This window comes from Alosa sapidissima, chromosome 6 (genome assembly GCF_018492685.1).
Source record: "Alosa sapidissima isolate fAloSap1 chromosome 6, fAloSap1.pri, whole genome shotgun sequence".
NCBI lineage: Eukaryota > Metazoa > Chordata > Actinopteri > Clupeiformes > Clupeidae > Alosa > Alosa sapidissima.
The window spans coordinates 23,876,782-23,896,124 of NC_055962.1; the positions used below are offsets into that span (position 1 = coordinate 23,876,782).

Genomic DNA, 19,343 nt, shown 5'->3' on the forward strand with positions numbered 1-19,343 from the left:
TTGTGCGTCTGTCTGTCGTGTTTATGTTTATAGTTGATTACAGTGTTCATAACCGGGTCTAACTAGTGTGTGTTGTAGATACAGCCTCACATAGATGTTTAGTGCTGATGCATAAGGGCCAGGTCTGGCCCGGAATTACAGTGTTTGTGTGTTTTGGTGCGTAACCAATAAAAGCCATTCTGAGACAACTTTGCAGTTTGTTACAGTATTGTAGCAGGTCACAAAACTGATTTTGTGATTCTCTTATGCATTTCGTCCACGTAATGAAATTATCCTGACACATAATGCATTCTGTAAACTGCTGACTCACGAAATGTATTGTAGCAGGCAGTGGCGGTTCTAGGATTTTTCTGAGACAGGGGCCACATCATACACTGAGGGGCCAAGAACAGGTCAACATCCATACACAGAACATCCCTTGTTTAGTAAGGCAGAGGCACGTAGTCTACGTGATATGCAGGACTATACGCAGTATACCCAAAGTCCTTTTAGGCAAGTCCCTCCACTCAACGGCCATATTGCAACGCTTTTTGGGCACTCATCGGGCATCCTATTCGGCAGAAATGTGCGTGCGCAAGGCTTCACGACACCAATCTTGCTCCAGCGGCGAGTTCACAACACACCATATGATCAGCTCAATGTATTCACATCACACCACATGATTGGCTCAATGTATTCACATGTCGACGTTTTGCCGAGGAAGGGGTGGGATATGTGTAGACAATGGCCCCATGCATTTCTATGGAGGATTTTTTGAGTGCTGTGTCTCCTCATTAGAAAGTCTCTGGTATACCCACTTAAAAAGCATCACCATCTCAGTATACCCACTTAAAACAGACAAGGATAGGTATTAATATTTGGGGTTGATCACAGTATACCCACTACAGCTAACTAGACTACACCACAGCAGTAAGGTGCATACATTTCACCAGTGTTAACTTGTTCAAATACTTGAATGCTAAATGCTAACAAACAAAAAAGGCAATACAATTCTTCACAATTTTCCCATTTATTTATAATGTGCATTGAAAACACAATATAAAACTAAATTATAATAGACACTTCAGTGGAAATACATTGATATTTTAAACAGAAATCATACATCATCATACACACATTTTTCATTAAATTAAACAAGTTTTACTTTAACTCTTTCCCCTTTTGTTGATAAGAGAAACCACTTTCACTGCCAGTTTGTGTACATTAAAACAAACACACACACACATGCACAGTACACACATGCACCAGTGTTTCCCATACATTGACTAATCTGTGGCGGGGCGCCACGAAATAAAAATCGGCCGCCACAGATGAATATTCTATGTTTAATTTAATTTAATTTAAATTAAATATAAGGTCAAATCCTTGCATTGCCATTGAGCTGCGCTTTTTACGCACGCAGCCTTTCCTTGCCCCGCCCCACTCTCTCTCGTAGCCCGCTGCCACTCCTCTGCATGTGCATTTAACAAAATATTCACGATTGTTGAAGGATTGTTGTTGCCACATAGAAGCATTGCATAGAAGACGTCTGGCTAAACTGCTATTAAATCCGCTTAGCATCGTGACCATGCTGCGCAAATTTGTTCAAAACTGCTGCACTGAAGTGAACTCTGCTAAGGTCTTATCACAGCATAGTAGGCTACATTGAAGAGACTAAACTAAGTTAAGTTATGAAATCAAGCAGTATCTCAAAGCTAACGTTAGAATACTGTTTGGATGTCGAATTTAGTATGCTTAGCCTACTTCTAAGCTGCTTGTCAATTTCGTTGAAGGCAGACATCCCAAGTCTCCCGGAAGTTCCGGGAGTCTCCCGCATATTGATAGCGGCTCCCTGACGCCCGCAAATTAGATAAAATCTCCCGGAATCTAGAGTGAGCGATCAAGAGCGCGCATGCGAGACCGCGTGTGCATCTGAGTGTAGCGCGCACACGAGGGGAGAGAGAGAGAGAGGTGGTCCGTGTGTGTCTGAGCGCATCAAAGACAGAGAGCATCCTGATTGGCCTGTTTCGCTAAATCAACCAATCAGTTTTCAGTGTAGGCGGGCTTTTATGTCTTTTCTCCCGAACTTAATTAATCAGTTCAGTAGAAACAGGAGCGTCATGGTAGAGTCAGTGCCTCAAAAAAAGGAAAATGTAAGACCCATTTCAAAGTGTAGGCTACCCTTGTCTCATAAGAGTAAAACATAATGATGGACCTAGTCTTGCACGCTGCACTGTTTGTAAACAGTGACTTTAGCATTGCCCACAGCGGGTTAAATGATTGCAAAAGACATGTTGAGGTGAGTTTAACAAGTGTCAATTCATGTGCATATTATTCAGGCCTATAGCCTACTAGATGGTGGCTACATGAAAAGACCAAACTACCAAAATCTACATATTTTATTTTCACAATTTCTATCTACCTTCCTTATTTTGGATAGGCTAAAGTTTTTTTTTTGTTTTTTTTTTGGGGGGGGGGGGCTTCGTGATGCCTCCGTGAAATGATTTTTTGCAAGTTGGGATGTCTGTGAAGGGCTATTGACTCTGACACTGAATGTTTGCAAAATCCCGATGTAAATGGAAAAGTGTTTTCCAAAATTCAAAAGTGCTTGTCCCACTATGTAGAAAACGTTATGAATTGCATCCACACATCAGCAGCCTTTCAACTATGTTACAATTGCAAGGGTTCCCTCAAACGTCTTAAAGTGACAGGCACTCAATTAGACCTATCTGACCTGGCTCCACTTTTTCTGATAGCGTTTTTTCTGAGACCTGACACACCTGACGCTGAGGCAATTTTGTCTGAAGATGACAGAGGTTTTTCTGAAGCTGAGGCAGTTTTGTCTGAAGATGACAGATGTTTTTCTGAGTCTGACACCTGAGTCTGGTTTTTCTGACGCTGAGGCAGTTTTGTCTGAAGATGACAGAGGTTTTTCTGATGCTGAGGCAGTTCTGTCTGAAGATGACAGATGTTTTTCTGAGTCTGACACCTGAGTCTGAAGATGTCCTAAAATGAACACCGTATGACAGCAACAAATAAACGTCCCTTTCACATAATGATGATAACCAACATAGAGATTTATGACTCACCAAGAAACTTTTGTGGAGGATGAAACGCTGCTATCGGTTCTTCACGTTACAATTCTAGCTGATACTTTCGTTAGCCAAATGTATCGGTTCTTCACGTTAGCTGATACTTCCGTTAGCCAAATGTATCGTTTCTTCACATTAGCAGAGACATTTCTGGTTAGCCAAATCAGAGAATGTCTAATAAGGGGAGAACTGCCACTCTCGGAAAACTTCCGGTTTCTGAACTGGTTGCAGTTCTTTCTGTGGTTCCACATGAGGGCGCTCGTCCACGAGTGCAGAATGCATGGAGGTCTATGGAGCTGTACCCCTCAAAATCCACTTTTCACGGGATATACGTTTTTAAGTAATTTGAGTATTGTATTCGAAAGGGGAGGCAAAGAAAATACACTTGGTTGAGTATTATATTTTTAAAGTCACTTAATTGTTCTAAAAAGCCTTTCAAATGTGTCAATGACGTCATTCATTAGCACAATGCTAGCGTGTTATGTGCAACAACGACCCAACCTGTAAGAAATCAAAAGTACATAAGTACTCGTTCATTCAACTTTTGACCTATAACCCATGTTGAAGTTATACAAACTACAATCAAATCTAAGATTTGTCAACGACAATCAGGTGAAAGAGACAAATTTAGCCATCTAGCTCCATTGACTCCCATTCATTCTGCACTCATGGCGATCGCCCCCAGTGGAACTCTGGTGGAACTGCATCCAAAATTCGGTACAATGGGACTTAATACGTAGTGGCAAGGCTCTCCGTAGACGGGCTCTGGCCAAATGTATTCTTTCCTTTACAGTTCACTGTGTGCTTCAGCTTTCAAGCTTCATAGGAGCATTACTGCCACCAGTTGTTTGGGAATGGAATTGCATCTCTGATCGTCGTTCTCAACAAGTTTGACACATATTGATGATTGACGGTACAGGGGCCAGTCAGGGACCAATGAGATTTCAGATGGGGCCCGCCCCTAGAACCACCCCTGGTAACAGGTCACAAAACTGATTTTGTGATTCTGTTATGCATTTTGTCCACGTAATGAAATTATCGTGACACATAATTAATTTTGTAAACTGCTGACTCACAAAATGTATTGTACGTGATTCTATTATGCATTTCGTCCACAGAATGAAAGCATATGTCACTGAATGCATTTCGTAAGTTATTAAGTTACTATTGCGTGGACGGAAGGCCTTCTGTAACACAACACAATACTTTCGTGGACGAAATTGAAATGGGATTCACAGAATGATGTGTGTAGGTGCATTCCGTATTTTCGTAGACAGAATTACTTTTGACCAAAAAAAAGAGTTTATTTTGTCTACGACAGTGAATAGTGCATTCAGCATTATGTCCACGAAAGGAAAAGGCCACCAGTCAATTTTGTCCACGAAATGATGTGCTCTCTTAGTGTTTCGTGGACACAATGCAAACCAATTTGTGCATTCCGTGGACAAAAGGCGTTACGATGTAACATGGTTTCGTAATGAATATATGTATTTCGTCACACAAAAGTCATTCTGTCCACAAAATAAGGCATGTTACACATTAAGTTCAATTATTTACTTTTCTGAATTGTTCTATTTGTGGATAAATGTTATCTTGTTATATCAACTCTAACTCGATTTGATTTAACCTGTGAAATACCAAAAGAAAAAGAAAGAAAACAGTATGAAGTTTATGAAATGCACAGTGTAACGATAAAGCCTATGGAGGAAAGAAAAATACAACATGAAAAAGGCTATATTAATCATGGAATATGAAAGTAAGAAATATTCAAAGGGCCACCCATAATTTGAAGATAAGACAGAGCAAGTCCTAGATGGACTACAAAATGAACTACATCTTGGGAATATTTCAAGTTCAATAAGGTAGGCTATGTTTGGGAGCATGATGTTCAATTACTAAAGGTTTGAAGACTGAATCTGATATTGCATAGATTATTTAACTGTATGAAATGGCTGCAGCCGGCTGTGTCACCCCAGATTCTACCCTTGCTGCACCTCATTAGTTTGCTGCACAGACCATAATTTGCAGTCATTTTCATATTCAAATAATTTACATCAAACAGTTAGTTTGATTATAGTTCATTTGTTTTAACCTTAAATTGTTTAATATGGAGTGCACACATTTTAACATTGTAAGGTCCATTTTTTTCACCTATCATGTGTTTCTTTGTCTTGAGTTACTTTGTTTGTTGGGGGCAGTCCCTTCCTTGTTGGGCACATAATGTGGCTATGGGGGCTGAGGAGACCTTATGTGATTTCTGCAACAGTGGTAGGCTACTGAAAACGTGTTAATAGCCTACTTGTTGATTTTTTTCCTGTAGTCTAAACCGTCACACAGTAACCTAGCCTACAGATAACATGTACAGATAATGATGACTTGTTAAATGTACGTCTATAATTGATTATTAAACATGATAGTAATTTATTTTGTCAGTCATTATGTTCATTTTAATGGACAGAAAGGAAATTTAAACCATAGCCGCGATATCTCCCGTGAATCACATCAGCGTCATGAACACATCAACACATGACATTGTCATGACACATGAACCCTAACCCTAAACCTAATCTCTAACCTTAACCCTAACTCTAACCCTAAACCTAACTCTAATCCTAACCCTAACTCGTTATGACAAAAAACGAATGACACTTAATAACAGAACCATTATGTCATAAACGTTAACTTGTTTATGACATGTTCATGACAGTGTCATGTCACTCTTATGTCGATATGTCAAGTAAAGTGTAACCAACATCGCAACGGGCACTAACTTTTTAAATTCATTGGTCCAGCCTTACATTGATCACAGGTTCCTAACGTTACTTCCTACATCGCCTAAACTGACAATAAAGAGCATCAACAGTCAGGAATCAGTCTACCTTTGCTGTACATGTAAATAAATTTCTGCATTTTTCAACAGCATTTTTTGACGTTTGCAGATGTTGCTGCTTATCACGATAAGTTTCGGTTTCATCTTCCCCTCTCATTGCTGATTGGCCTGACATTTTTCTTTTCTTTTCTTTTCATTTGTCTGAGGGAAATTGTTATGTTTCTATCAACACCAGTGATTTTCATAGATTAGGATTAGGCTTTAAAAAAGAAAAATTGTCAACATTTATGTTGTTTAGTCTGATTTTGGCTGCATACATGAAGGCCAGCGTGAGAAATTTATTTCCCTGCTCAAGAAATGTCTTCAAGGTTCCATCATCAAGTTACTGAATGAGGCTAAACATAGCCTTAACTCAAAACAGCTGGTAGGCATACTGTTAGGACCTATGTCATTTACATCTGTAAAAATGTCAAATGCAGCCATCAAATCCTGCTTAGTGCATGTTTATTGTAATATCATATAATAATACTCAATATTTATTATCCTTCTGAGTTTGCAAGTATGCATTATCATTTTTCCAGCTTTTTGTTGCCCCCGTCCCAACTATTTTGAAACGTGTCGTTGGCATCAAATTCAATATGTTTTCCTTGAAATATTCTAATTTTTCATTTTCAACATGTGATATGTTGTCTATGTCCTTTTTGCAGCTAAATATGGGTTTACAAGGTTTGCAGATGATCGCATTCTATTGTTATTTACATTTTACACAATGTCCCAACTTGAAAACAAAACAATAGTCTGTCAGCAGACTCGTTAACTTCAACAGTGAACAGTGTTGTTGTTTATATTCCTTAAGAGCCAAAAGTAGGGATGTTATAGCATTCTTTGCCACTCCGGTTCCAGGGCAAGTTTACCAATGGTGTGTACAATACACTACCCAGGACAGCAGTTAGACTACCCCACATTTTTGGGAAAGCTTTTTCAAGCTTATACTGTTCCCGCAACGTCATGTTTCAGAACTAGAAATGCAATTCCGAGGAATTACACAAGGGGATGCAGTCTGCTGGTTAGGGTGTTGGTGGAGCTGTTGAGCTTGCTGCTAGCTGGTTGGTAGGGTAATTGTGATACCTGCAAAGGTGCATTTGAAGTAACCAAATTTGAATCTTGTGTGACATGGCATTCTTGAGATATCATACTCAAGGTGTTTTTGACCTTGACATTTGACCTTCAACCTCCATCTTCAACTCACTTCACCTTTGAGTCCATAAAAACACTCGTACCAAATTTGAAGCATGTAAGTCAAGCCGTTCTGGAGATATAATGCTGAATGCATGAGATATGGCTGGGACTTTTATTTTGACACACAGGAAACACTTTAACAGGATGTGTAGTTCAGGTAGAGCTAGATTGTATGCTTAGAGGCTGAGGCAGTTGAATTCCTCACAGGTGACACCTGTGCCAGTGTTCTGATTAGCCTGGGAACTGCTCTGAGAACTACTTAACGAGCGCAGCTGGCTCTATTATGACATCACAGCCCCCATTCAAGTCTATGGGGGAAAAATACACTTTTAATTACAAATATCTCAAAAAGTATAAACTTCTCAAAAATGAAAAACGGATAGGACGGTAAAGCCCTGGAAGATCTACGGAACGGTGCTTCAACCAAATTTGTACGTTAAGCGGTTTGGGCTGAATAGCGTGCACAAAAAGGTAAAAAGAAAAATAAGAAGAAGAAGAAACTCCGGATTTCAATAGAGGGGATGCATCCCCTCTAATAATAATAATAAGAAGAATCCGGATTTCAATAGAGGGGATGCATCCCCTCTAATAATAATAAGAAGAAGAATCCGGATTTCAATAGAGGGGATGCATCCCCTCTAATAAGAATATTCCGGATTTCAATAGAGGGGATGCATCCCCTCTAACAAGAATATTCTGGATTTCAATAGAGGGGATGCATCCCCTCTAACAAGAATATTCTGGATTTCAATAGAGGGGATGCATCCCCTCTAATAATTGAGTTAAAGTTCAGGTCAGCGGCTGATACAGAAATGATTACAGACCATGCAAAGCAATGTAGTGTTATCTGGTTCTTTTGTCTCTTTTCTTCTTCTTCCTGACTCCTGCAGCAACTTGAAATGCTCCTTTTCTCAGTCTCTCTCCATTCAACTGGTCTCTTCTCACTCTTCCCTCTTTCTTTTTTACCTTTTTCTCCCCACCCAGTATATTACACTAAACATGTTAGCCACAAGGTGTCACTACTAACCTGGTTAAACTGAGATACATGGGGCATGTCCCATTAAAAGTCTACTCTTGCATAATATTTTGTCAGACATTCTCTAACTAATTCTTAAGTCCTGCTCAGGAGGCATGAGCACATACAAATTATCTGTAGATTATCTGTAAATCTGAAATCCAGTATTAGATAGGCCTATCAACCTATTCTCAGGTGAATGAAATATGAGACTGCTTACAACCAAATATGATGCATACTGTATATACAGTACATGTACTTTAATAAATGTGTATTAGGCCACTGCGATTTGTCTTTCTTCATATGTATCCCAACAATAAAAATGTGTCTCAGCCATTGTACAGTATGAAACATTTATTGTGTTCCCCCAAATATGTATGATGTTTATGTAAATTCGACATTAGACATGAACTTCATTTTGATAGCAGAATACTGTTCACTTTGCTGCTGGGTTTGAAATCTTGCCCATGAAGAGAATACTTTTGGTGCTCTTGTCTGTAATGAACACGAAGAATGGTCTGTTGATTTCAATGACTTTGCGTTGTGGTATGAATATACCTCTCAGTACAATCTCTACAGTTGTGACTGCAGCTGCTTCTGTGCCTTTCTCATTGACATTGAGGACTGCTTGATGTTCCACCTACACAAGAAATGGAAAAGGGATTGCAATGATATATTGATGGAATACTTACAAGCTGCATTTCTTCAAGGTAGTTCAAGAATGCACACCACATGTCCATGCTATAACTAATATATAACATTTCTTATGCTTACCTTTGATACCTTGACTGCTGCAGATGTCATTGGGGAGAAGTCTGCAGTGTCAGAGAAAGCAGTGACAACACCCATGGCTTGCAAGGTGTCTTTCAATGAAAATCTTCCAGAAATAGAATATTTTGGCATAATAATCTTCACAGGCCTGAAACAAAACCATACATTTATTCAGTATACAATTAACAAAAATATGCAGTGTTGTCAATCGAGTATTACAGTGATATTTCAAAGCCATTGCCATGTGGTGTAGCTATTTTAATGTGTTCGATTGAATTGATTTTCTACTTGACTTCCTTGATTGACTTCCTACAAGTTTGTATTATTATCAGACAATGCATTATCACACAACCATTACCCTTCTTTCATTGCTTCAATCCAGTGTTTGACATAGGAAGGGCTGATGGTGTCTTCAACCTCCTTCATCTTCCCCTGGTCGGGTAGGACGATGATCATCGATGCACTGCCATGGTACGGAATCCTGATCACTGTGGTGAAGTTCCCTTTGGCCTCGTAGTATTCATATTCACCCTCGGAGTGCATCATGTCCACGGTCACTTTTGTGTTTTCGTCCACGTGAAAATCGGCTGGTTTTGTTAGCCTCGTGGTAAATGGGCTTTGCCATTTCCCTGCCGGATGTAAAAATGATAGTTATACCTCAAGTAGCAAGCACCCCGCCCAATGAAACCATCACATTATTGCTCATCTGCAAGACCTACCACTGAAATAAATGCAGTTGATTAACATCATGAGAGTGTCTGGATCCACCTCTTTCACCATATCGGTGATCGTGTTGTTGGTCTGTTGGGCAATGTACTTGTTGATTTCCTCAGTGGCCACGTCGGGTTTGGTGAAGTCAACAGTGAATGGTGTGCTCCCAAAATGATGTTGGGCCTGCTCTAAAAACGTATCCAGGACCTGGGCTCCTTCCCTGAGAGCAACAGCACTTGTTGCGTCAAGCTTCATGTTTTCTTTTTCATGGCCCAGCATGTGAAAGATGTGCTCATAGGCCTCATTAACAGCCTCAGGGGTCATTTCAGCATAGCCAAGAGCCTGGTACAGCTGGGAGAAAGTGTCACCCTTTGCTCCAAGAGCCAGCATGGACAGAGCCATGGATATGCTCAGTGGGGAGAAGAAGATGTTTGACTGTTCAGGTAAAGCACTCAGCTTCTTGTAGAGAGTGAAGGCAAAGTCAGCATTGGGTCCCTGAAGTTTGTTGTTATGTTGGCCCTCGTGCTGTGGATGGGGCTCGTCCTCTCCATGGTGGAGGTGGTGGTGATGCTCTGCTGTGTGGGGCCCGTGGTCATGGCCCTCATGGTCACCCTGTGGGGCGGCCAAGGCCACAGACAGGAGCAGGGCAGCTACCACACCACAATGCACAATCATTCTCATCTTATGGCCTGTTCAGAGCAGGAACACACACACATTGGCAGACATAGGGCTGAGTATTGTATTGTTTCATCATTTTTTCATCATTTATTCCACTGGATATTATGAAAGTATCAAAAGTACATGATATATGAACTGATATAATTCCACATTATAAACAAGGCATGATTCTAATTTTATCACTAATTCTATCTGGTGCTAAGGAGCTATTGCATATCAAACAATTAATGTGTGTGACCACATGCAATTGTTGGTTGCAAAATAGAGAGCCATTATAGTTCAACGCACAAAAAAGACCTTTATCCAAAATGTTATCCATTCTTAACATCAGACAATAGAACTCTAAAATTGTAGTTTAGAATGGAAAGTACAATAAATGAATGTGTAATTAATTCACAGTAACAGGATGGCCAACAGCTGACACAGAAACTGTATTTTATGTTGCTAAAAGAAACAACTAGACAATTGCAAAATGCATACTTTTGTACATACTTGTATTCCACAAATTGTGTACCGGTAAATATTAACTCACGTTCAAACCCATAGTCCCTTTCAGTAAGCATTAAGTAAATACTGGGAAGACAGAATCTGATTATTTACACTATTTACAAATTGGTATTTAGTATTTCAATATTCAAGACTTAGCTGAAGTTACCTTAGGTGATCCCCTTGTCAGTGACAACTACCAGGCTACATCCAGTATTTTATAGCCATTTTGGGATTAGATTTGCCACTTTCTGTAAATATTAACAAAACATACCTGAGGCACTTTCACTAAGCATTAACTAACTTCTAATCAGCCAACCCACATTGATGCAACATGGCCTTTAACCCCACAGAACTGGGTATTTCACAACATATAGATCTATTTTTGAAGTCCACTCTAAACATGTTTATGCTATTTAGCATGCCCAAAGTCTTTAAAATACATAAATATATTCAAGCATAATTTAAAATGTTGATAATGGTGGCAAAATGAACCCAACCAGTCTGGCGTTCTAAATAGGATTGTTAGTTAAACTCTGATGGAAATGTGCAGTTGTGCTTACAAGTTTACATACCATGGCAGAATTTGTGAAATATTAGCCAGTCACTCAAATGGCCCTGGCACACAAGTTGACATACCCAGGTTTAGAGAGAGAGAGAGAGAGAGAGAGAGAGAGAGAGAGAGAGAGAGAGAGAGAGAGAGAGAGAGAGAGAGAGAGAGAGAGAGAGAGAGAGAGAGAGAGAGAGAGAGAGAGAGATAGATAGATAGATAGATAGATAGATACATACATACATACATACATACATACATACATACATACATACATACTTTATTGATCCCCAAGGGGAAATTCAAGGTCTCAGTAGCATACAGACATCACACACACATTTACTAACAGCAGAAAAAAGTAATTAAAAGTATATAATATAAAAAACACTGCTAAGCAATAAGGACAGTAGAAGATAAAGAATATACTAAAATACAAATTATACTAAATAACACAAAATATAAATCTAGAGTCTAAAGTCTAGTCTAAAGTCTAAAAACAGTATCCACATAGAGGGTGATTAATCATGAGGCGCTTGCAATGACTGAGGCAGGTACTGAGCCTGTGATTCTCTGTGCATAGTAAAGTAAGGTGCTCTGTGTGAGTGAGTGTCATGGTGATGGTGCAAATGAGTAAGTCCAACAGTGCAACAGTGCAAGAATAAAGTCTAGAGACCAGCATAAAATAAATATGGACATATAAGAGAGTAGACAAGGTAATATAAAAAAGAAAAACTATATATATATATATATATATATATATATATATATATATATATATAACTATATTAAGAAAAGGTATAAGTGTGGCCACAATCCGGCTGTGGGATGGAGGGAGGGGTTATGCATATGTGCTAATATAGCACGCAAACAGTGAGGCAGTAAGACAGTGGTAAAAAAAAGTTTAATGGACTATTAAGGGTTAGTTTTCACACCTATGGCATCTTTGATTACAATTAATGCCTTTGCAGTGACGTTGTGTAAGGCCACCACTTTGCATACCTAAAACAGTGGAAAGGTCTCATGTTGACAAAACCTTTTGTAATCAGCAGCACCTCCGTTTATACATAGAGTGAACTAGAAAGTCTCTGGTTTCAGCTGCCATTTGGTCTCGGTTCTCGTCACCCTGCTGAGGGCCTAACTCAGTCCCGGGCCTCTCCTGGACCACAGTAAATAGAACTCTAACTATATTTGTCAAAGGAGAAATAATCTGCTTGTGTCTAACATCATTTCACGTCTCCATGCGAGAAATGCCGTGTTGTCAGTTGGAGAACAGTAAAGTTAATGGGTCATTCCACATCAATTCAACCAGGGCCCATGCACTTAGGTCTCAAAAAATTCTGAAAAAATTACCAGGTGTACCTATGTTACCCAGGAGACACACTGTAAAATTACTCTTATATGTTTTGTATAGAGCTACCACAGGTTACTCTATACAACCACAGGTGGCAGTGTGGTGACTCTATATAAAACATATTGATGTCAATGGGGCATTTTGCCCATGTTCAGGGTGGAAAATAAAAAAGAAAGATTTGCATAATACAAGTCAAATTGGTGTTTTCAAAAAGAAGGGATCATGGAGAATAAGGAAAAACATATTTAAAAAATCTTTGTATATTCCCACAAGGTGTTTGGGTGCTCTGAAAATGATAACCAAAATTATTTTTCAGACTTGTAAGGTCTGCTGTTCAGACCCTGAAGGGATTTATTTTCTGTTCATTGCTTTTTGTGAGAGTGTTTCTACTTATCTCAGTAAGGAAAATAAATCAAGAGCCTATGTTGAGTACAAATATGTCTTCTAAAGGTTTAAACAGAGCCCAGCCAAAAACTCCAATCAAATTTGTATCAACTTTGAGGGACAGCTATGACCATGCAGGATTATCCAGACCAAACGTGACGATTTTGCTACATACTATTCCTATTTATGTACCACCATGCAAAATTTGAGCCTCCTACATGGTTTAGTTCCTGCGCTGTGGGCTTGTGAACTTTGACAAAAAAAAGAGGCTGGACAAAATCGACACCCCCCCTCCCCCTGTAAAACTGGCTGTATCTTGGAAAGTATTGATCTTACATACGAGTAATTTTACAGTGTGTCTCCTGGGTAACATAGGTACACCTGGTAATTTTTTCAGAATTTTTTGAGACCTAAGTGCGTGGGCCCTGGTTGAACTGACGTGGAATGACCCTAATGCATGATGTTTCTGTAACCTGGGATATTTGATGCATTCTCTGATTAGATGTGCCCACACCCCCTGCTTGCAGATAGGAGAGATGCCCTGGTGAGTCCAGATGCATGCTGTCTATATACAGTATGTTAACATGTTAAAGGGACACCAGGCAACGTTTTCGTGTTAATTAATCATCTTCGTAAGTTGGTATATGGTTAAATGACTCATTACAGGGCGAATGAAGACTCTCTCGCCCGCCCCTACTGCCTGTAAGAAGAATATCCCACTTGCAAGTTCGGTGTATCCTACCCGCCGACCGAAGCATTATCAGTTTACATCCTGCATACAGCACAGAGGCAGGCTAACGAAACTCTAACGATTGTTGCAAATGTGTGTATAATGGCAGAGCCAGTGAAGAAGCAGCGAAAACCCTTGACGGAAGATGCAAAGAAAAGGAAAAAAGCTTCAGATCGAGCGAGGGGGAGTTTCGAAAAGAAAAAGCATCAAGCTTGCCTGGTGTCCCTTTAAGTTGTTTTAGATATAAGGAGAACACAGACTTTGACTTTGTCTTTGACTGGCTGGAGACTCTGGCCTGCCTGCTCACTTCTTTTGGAGGAGGCCTTGCTCTCTCTGGCCTCTCTTCCTGACACTTTTCTCTTCTCATCTCTTCTCATGTATACTTTCTTGATTTCTTCTGATCTACCGCTGGTCACAGGTCTCTCTCTCTCTCTCTCTCTCTCTCTCTCTCTCTCGCTCGCTCGCTCTCACTATTTGGCACGGCCCACCTCAATGAACTCTGCTAAGCTATGCTAACGGTGGGTGGTTCAGACTGAGCACATGTCACAGACTGCACGCACAGAGATGAGAAGGGTATGTATCATCTTATCTAACTCTGGCGGAGACATAAGCTAAAATGTTGTCCTGTTCCTGTAAGTGATATTGGTCACACATCTACCTTTATGATTTACTGGTAAATAAATTGTTGATTCACCCATCAGTTATATATTTTTTCTCGTATGCCATGACACTACTCTGCTATAGTGGCAAATGTGTTCGCCAGTGGTTTGCCACCACACTTATCCAATAATGGCAAACTTCCAGTGAACTTCTGGTGACAAACCAGCATATGACATTGCTGCAAATTTGCTGCAACATTGACAAAAGTTAACCAAAACTGTTTGCCAGAAACCTAATTTGCATGTGATCATGACCTTGCCGCAAATGTATGGCAACTTTTCGCCAGAAACCTGACATTTCTGTAAGGGAAGTAACACAAATAGGAAATGTTTAATGCAGGCGGCTTTTCATGCTTATTGGAGAACATTTGCGGTTTAAACACGTACTTACACTTTGTTACAAAAGACACTTTTGGACTTTCAAACATGACAGTGATCTGAAGCACAAGGCCAAATGAGCCTTTCAGTGGCTACAAAAAAAAAAACATGTGAGGGTTCTGAAGTGGCCATCAGTCCTCTGACCTCAATATCATTGAGCCACTGGGGTAACCTTAAAAGTGCAGGTAAATGGGGCAATGCACAGTATTAATGACTAAGAGTATTAACTTTTGTAAAGGGATCATCTCATTACTTTCTTTGTTTTGTTTAATGATTCTGCACTATTCTGTGATGCCTTATGGTTTCATATATAACCTACAGTATGTGGTTTCATATTCAAATTCTTAAAAGGATGGTACACATCTTACCAATTCTGCCTATGTAAACTTATTAGAACTATATTTTTTTTTTTATTTACAATTTTGTAATTTTTCCATACAGATATACACACATAAAGGACAAGAAGGAAAAAAAAGTGTAATAATAGACAAAACAAGAGAGACAAGAGCACCAAAACAGACATAAAATGACAGACATTATAGACATATAATAATAAAAACGGGACATTAACAGACATCACATAAGATTACAAGGGAAAAGGAATGGGAGAGAGAGAAAGGGAAAAAAAATGGATCCTACCCATTTAGCCCATGATTCGTTGTTTCCTCCTCTCTAAGTATTTTAATACTGAGGACCACATAGATGTGAAGCAATGTAATCTACCATGGTGTTCACTTGTTAATTCCTCCAGTGGGAGAAATGCAACTATCTGTTCCAGCCACTGGCCCAAAGTAGGTTTAGATTGAGAGATCCAGTTTGTAAGGATACATTTTTTGGCAAAATGACAAAGTATTGTGATCACAGTTTTCCTTTCCAATGTAAACCAGCTGTCCTCATTATAATTCATCAGGTACAGCATAGGATTCAATTCAAAAACACAATCAGTGTTATCCTGAATTGCCTCGTGGACCATCTCCCAAAAACAGTAGACAGGTTTACATTCCCAAAACAAATGCATAAAAGTTCCAAGTTCATCATTACATTTTCTACAAACAGGCGAGATTGAATTGTCAAATGTATTAAGTTTCACTGGGGTCAAATAGAATTTGTACAAAAATGTGTAGTTGGTTTCTTTAATTTTAATGTTTGTGGCTAAGGGAGTAGTCATCTTATTACATAAATGTATCCAGTCCTCATTGCTAAAAGACAGCCCAAGGTCCTGCTCCCAGTTGGTTTTTAAAGGTAGAAATGAATTAGAGGAGTTGCACATAAGATTCTATATGACTGGGAGATTTTGCCTTTAACTGAGCTAGATGAATTTATTAATTGCTCAAATTCTGTATTGTGTAATCTGACCATTTGCTTACTGAGTAAGGAAGAAATAAGATGACAAATGTGTAAATACTTAAAGAAGTCTGATCTTGGGATTTGAAATTCTGTGCAAATATCTTTGAATGTTTTGAATGAGTTTGAAAGTTGTTCATGAGTAGGTCAGAAAAGGTTTTTAAACCCTGAGATGTCCAGTTGCGAAAGTCAGTTTGACATAATACAGGGAAGTCAGGATTAAAAGCAATGGGTGAATTTTTACATATATGACCTTGTATGCCTAAATGTTTATTACAGTCTTGCCAAGCTTTCAGTGTTGACTGTAGTGGGGACAAGCCCTCTACATGTGAGGAGTATTGAAGTGTATTGGTGAAAATTAATGAGTTAATATCTAAAGGATAACACATCAGTGATTCCATTGATACCCAAAGGGAACTATTTTCTACCTTCCAACTAATCACATTTCTAATTTGACAAGCCCAATAATACCACAGGAGATTAGGTAGTCCTAACCCACCCTTTGAATCAGTTTTCATTAATGTAACAAATCTGATCCTTGGTGTTTTATTGTTCCAGATAAATTTTGTTATATATCTATTAAGTAGTTTAAAAGAAGAAGTTGAGAGATAACATGGAAGCATCTGGAAAGCATATATGAGCTTAGGAAGTATACTCATTTTAATGACATTGATCTTCCCTATGAGAGACAATGGAAGGGAAGACCAAGTGTAGAGTTTATTCTTGCAATCATCAAATAATGGCATATAAATTTCTTTGTATAACATGTCAAGTTTAGGTGTTACTTGTATTCCAAGATACTTAAATCCATTTATGGACCAAAGGAAGGGGCATTCTCTGTTTGTTTTATCCTCATTGGAAATATTGATAGGGCAGGCCACAGATTTTTGTACATTGATTTTATAACCCGATAAAGTACCAAAGATATCAGTTGTTGCCAGGATATGAGGTAAAGTGGAAGTAGGTGAAGTAGTGAATAATAAATATCATCTGCATATAATTAAATTGTATGTTGCTGCTTACCTATTATGACACCCTTTATTTCAGGATTGCACCTGATTGCCTCTGCAAGAGGTTCTAATGCAAGAACAAATAACATTGGGGACAGATGACATCATTGTCTAGTGCCTCTATGTAACTGAAACTTTGTAGATTCTATGTTGTTTGTACAGACTGTTGCATTCGGCTTGTTATATAAAGCTTTAATCCATTCAATACATTTTGACCCCAAATTAAACTTCTTTAAAACTGAAAAAAGAAATTGCCACTCAATGCGATCAAATGCTTTCTCTGCATCTAAGGATATTAAAAGAGTGGGGGTTTTATGCTGATTTAAATGATGTATGATATTAAACAATCGTCTAGTATTGTCTGATGATCGGCGGCCTTTGATAAACCCTGTTTGATCTAATTTTATTAGCTTAGGAAGTATTTTTTCAAGTATTCTTGATAACAGTTTCGTAATAATTTTGTAATCAAAGTTGAGCAAACTAATCGGTCTATAAGAGGCACAGTTTTGAGGGTCTTTCCCTTCTTTTAAAATCACAGAGATTCTTGCAGTATGCATAGAGTCAGGGAGGACATTATTGTTACAGAAGTCATTCATTATCAACATAAAAATTGATTTAAGCTTAGGCCAAAACATCTGAAAGAATTCTCCAGTAAATCCATCTGGGCCTGGAGATTTATTTTTTGGTAATGATTTAATAGTGGAAAATACTTTTTCTTCAGTAAAATTCTGATTGAGGTCATGTTGATCCATTACAGAAGTCTGAGGCAAGGACAGACCACTCCAAAAGTTTTCCACATCAGGACCGGAGTCCAATTCGGAAGTGTAAAGCTTACTGTAAAAAGTACGGAAGCTTCTATTGATTTCTAACGGGTCATACGTTAGCCCCAGATCAGTTTTAATGGCCATTATTGTTCTTTGAGCTTGTTATTTCTTGAGATAATGTGCTAATAGTTTACTTGGCCTATTTCCAAATCCATATATTCTTTGTTTAGCATATATAGCCCTTTGTTTAATATAGTTGGTGTAGTCCAAATTAAGGTTACAGTAGCTCTGGCTATACTTAATTTATTCCAGTTTTCTTCAGAATGGTGATGCTTGTGTAAGGTTTCTCTATGTGTCAATTCTTCTTTCAAACTTTGAGATATAAGTTATCTTTCCTTCTTTCTGTATGAGGAGTATGATATAATATGTCCTCTCAAAGTAGCTTTTGCAGCGTCCCATATTATAGATGGAGATAACCCAGATGACAGATTGTGGTAGATAAAGTCATCAATCCATTCTGATATTTTTTTGCGGAAAATATCATCTTGCAATAGTGAATTATTGAAATTCCACATTTTGGAAAGATAATTTATATGATTAATTTTCATGTAAGATAATTTCTATAGTAACCATTGCATGGTCGGATAATGAAATTTCATGTAATTCACAAGAGGAGACCAGATTCATACATCTTTTTGGGAGGAAGAAATAGTCTAAGCGGGAGTAGCTTTTATGTCTGTTAGAGTAAAAAGGGTAATTGCTCTTTGTGGGGTTCCTTTCTCTCCATACATCCACTAATCCTGTTTCTACCAATAGACTTTGCAACACCTTTGCTGATTTAGGATTAGATCTTGCTAAGTGTGGGGTCTTATCCAGAGGAGAAACTGTTAGATTGTAATCCCCTCCCATTATACCAATACCAGAACAGTGTGTGTTAAACAGAGTGATTGTTTCAGCAATAAATGTTGGAGTGTCTATGTTGGGGGCATATATATTAAGTATCGTTAAGTGTTTGCCACCAATTTTACCATTAACCAGAACTATCTTCCTTCTGAGTCAGAGATAGAGTCTATTAATTCAAAATGTATGTGCTTGTGGAACAGGATAGCCACTCTGCGACTATTTGTTTTAAAAGAGGAATAATATATTTGTCCTACCCAGTCTCTACGTAGTTTGAGATGTTCGCCTGGTGAAAGGTGAGTTTCCTGCAGTAGAGCAACCCCTACTCTCTCTTTTTTGAGTGCTGTAAGTATCTCTTTCCTCTTGATAGGGTGTCCCAGACCCATAACATTCCATGTAACTAATTTTAGTGTATTATTGTCACAGCCAGGCCAGGTTCCCAAACGAGCAATCAGTCCAACTTAACCACACC

At 38.7% G+C, this 19,343-nt stretch overlaps 1 protein-coding gene across 2 annotated transcripts; it reads right to left on the bottom strand.

The window, feature by feature from the left end:
- Window positions 1-8,494: 8,494 nt before the first annotated feature.
- Window positions 8,495-19,270, bottom strand: LOC121711039 (alpha-1-antitrypsin homolog). Of its 2 annotated transcripts, none has more exons than XM_042094322.1 (5): window positions 19,129-19,270; window positions 9,646-10,326; window positions 9,285-9,555; window positions 8,930-9,074; window positions 8,495-8,795 (listed from the first exon to the last, which is right to left on the bottom strand). In XM_042094322.1, exons 2-5 carry the CDS (start codon window positions 10,316-10,318, stop codon window positions 8,592-8,594), a joined length of 1,293 nt encoding a protein of 430 aa, XP_041950256.1. In that variant the 5' UTR covers window positions 10,319-10,326; window positions 19,129-19,270; the 3' UTR covers window positions 8,495-8,591. The 2 variants fall into 2 exon arrangements, with proteins under 2 accessions (XP_041950256.1, XP_041950254.1); XM_042094320.1 differs by lacking the exon at window positions 19,129-19,270 and adding an exon at window positions 10,971-11,058.
- Window positions 19,271-19,343: the final 73 nt, after the last annotated feature.

Bases quoted from the DNA above. Each gene is read 5' to 3' on its own strand.
- LOC121711039 (XM_042094322.1), bottom strand. From the start codon at position 10,318: ATGAGAATGATTGTGCATTGTGGTGTGGTAGCTGCCCTGCTCCTGTCT. The intron at 9,556-9,645 runs GTAGGTCTTGCA...TACATCCGGCAG, and splicing joins CAACTGCATTTATTTCAGTG to GGAAATGGCAAAGCCCATTT. The intron at 9,075-9,284 runs GTAATGGTTGTG...GTTTTGTTTCAG, and splicing joins ATTGAAGCAATGAAAGAAGG to GCCTGTGAAGATTATTATGC.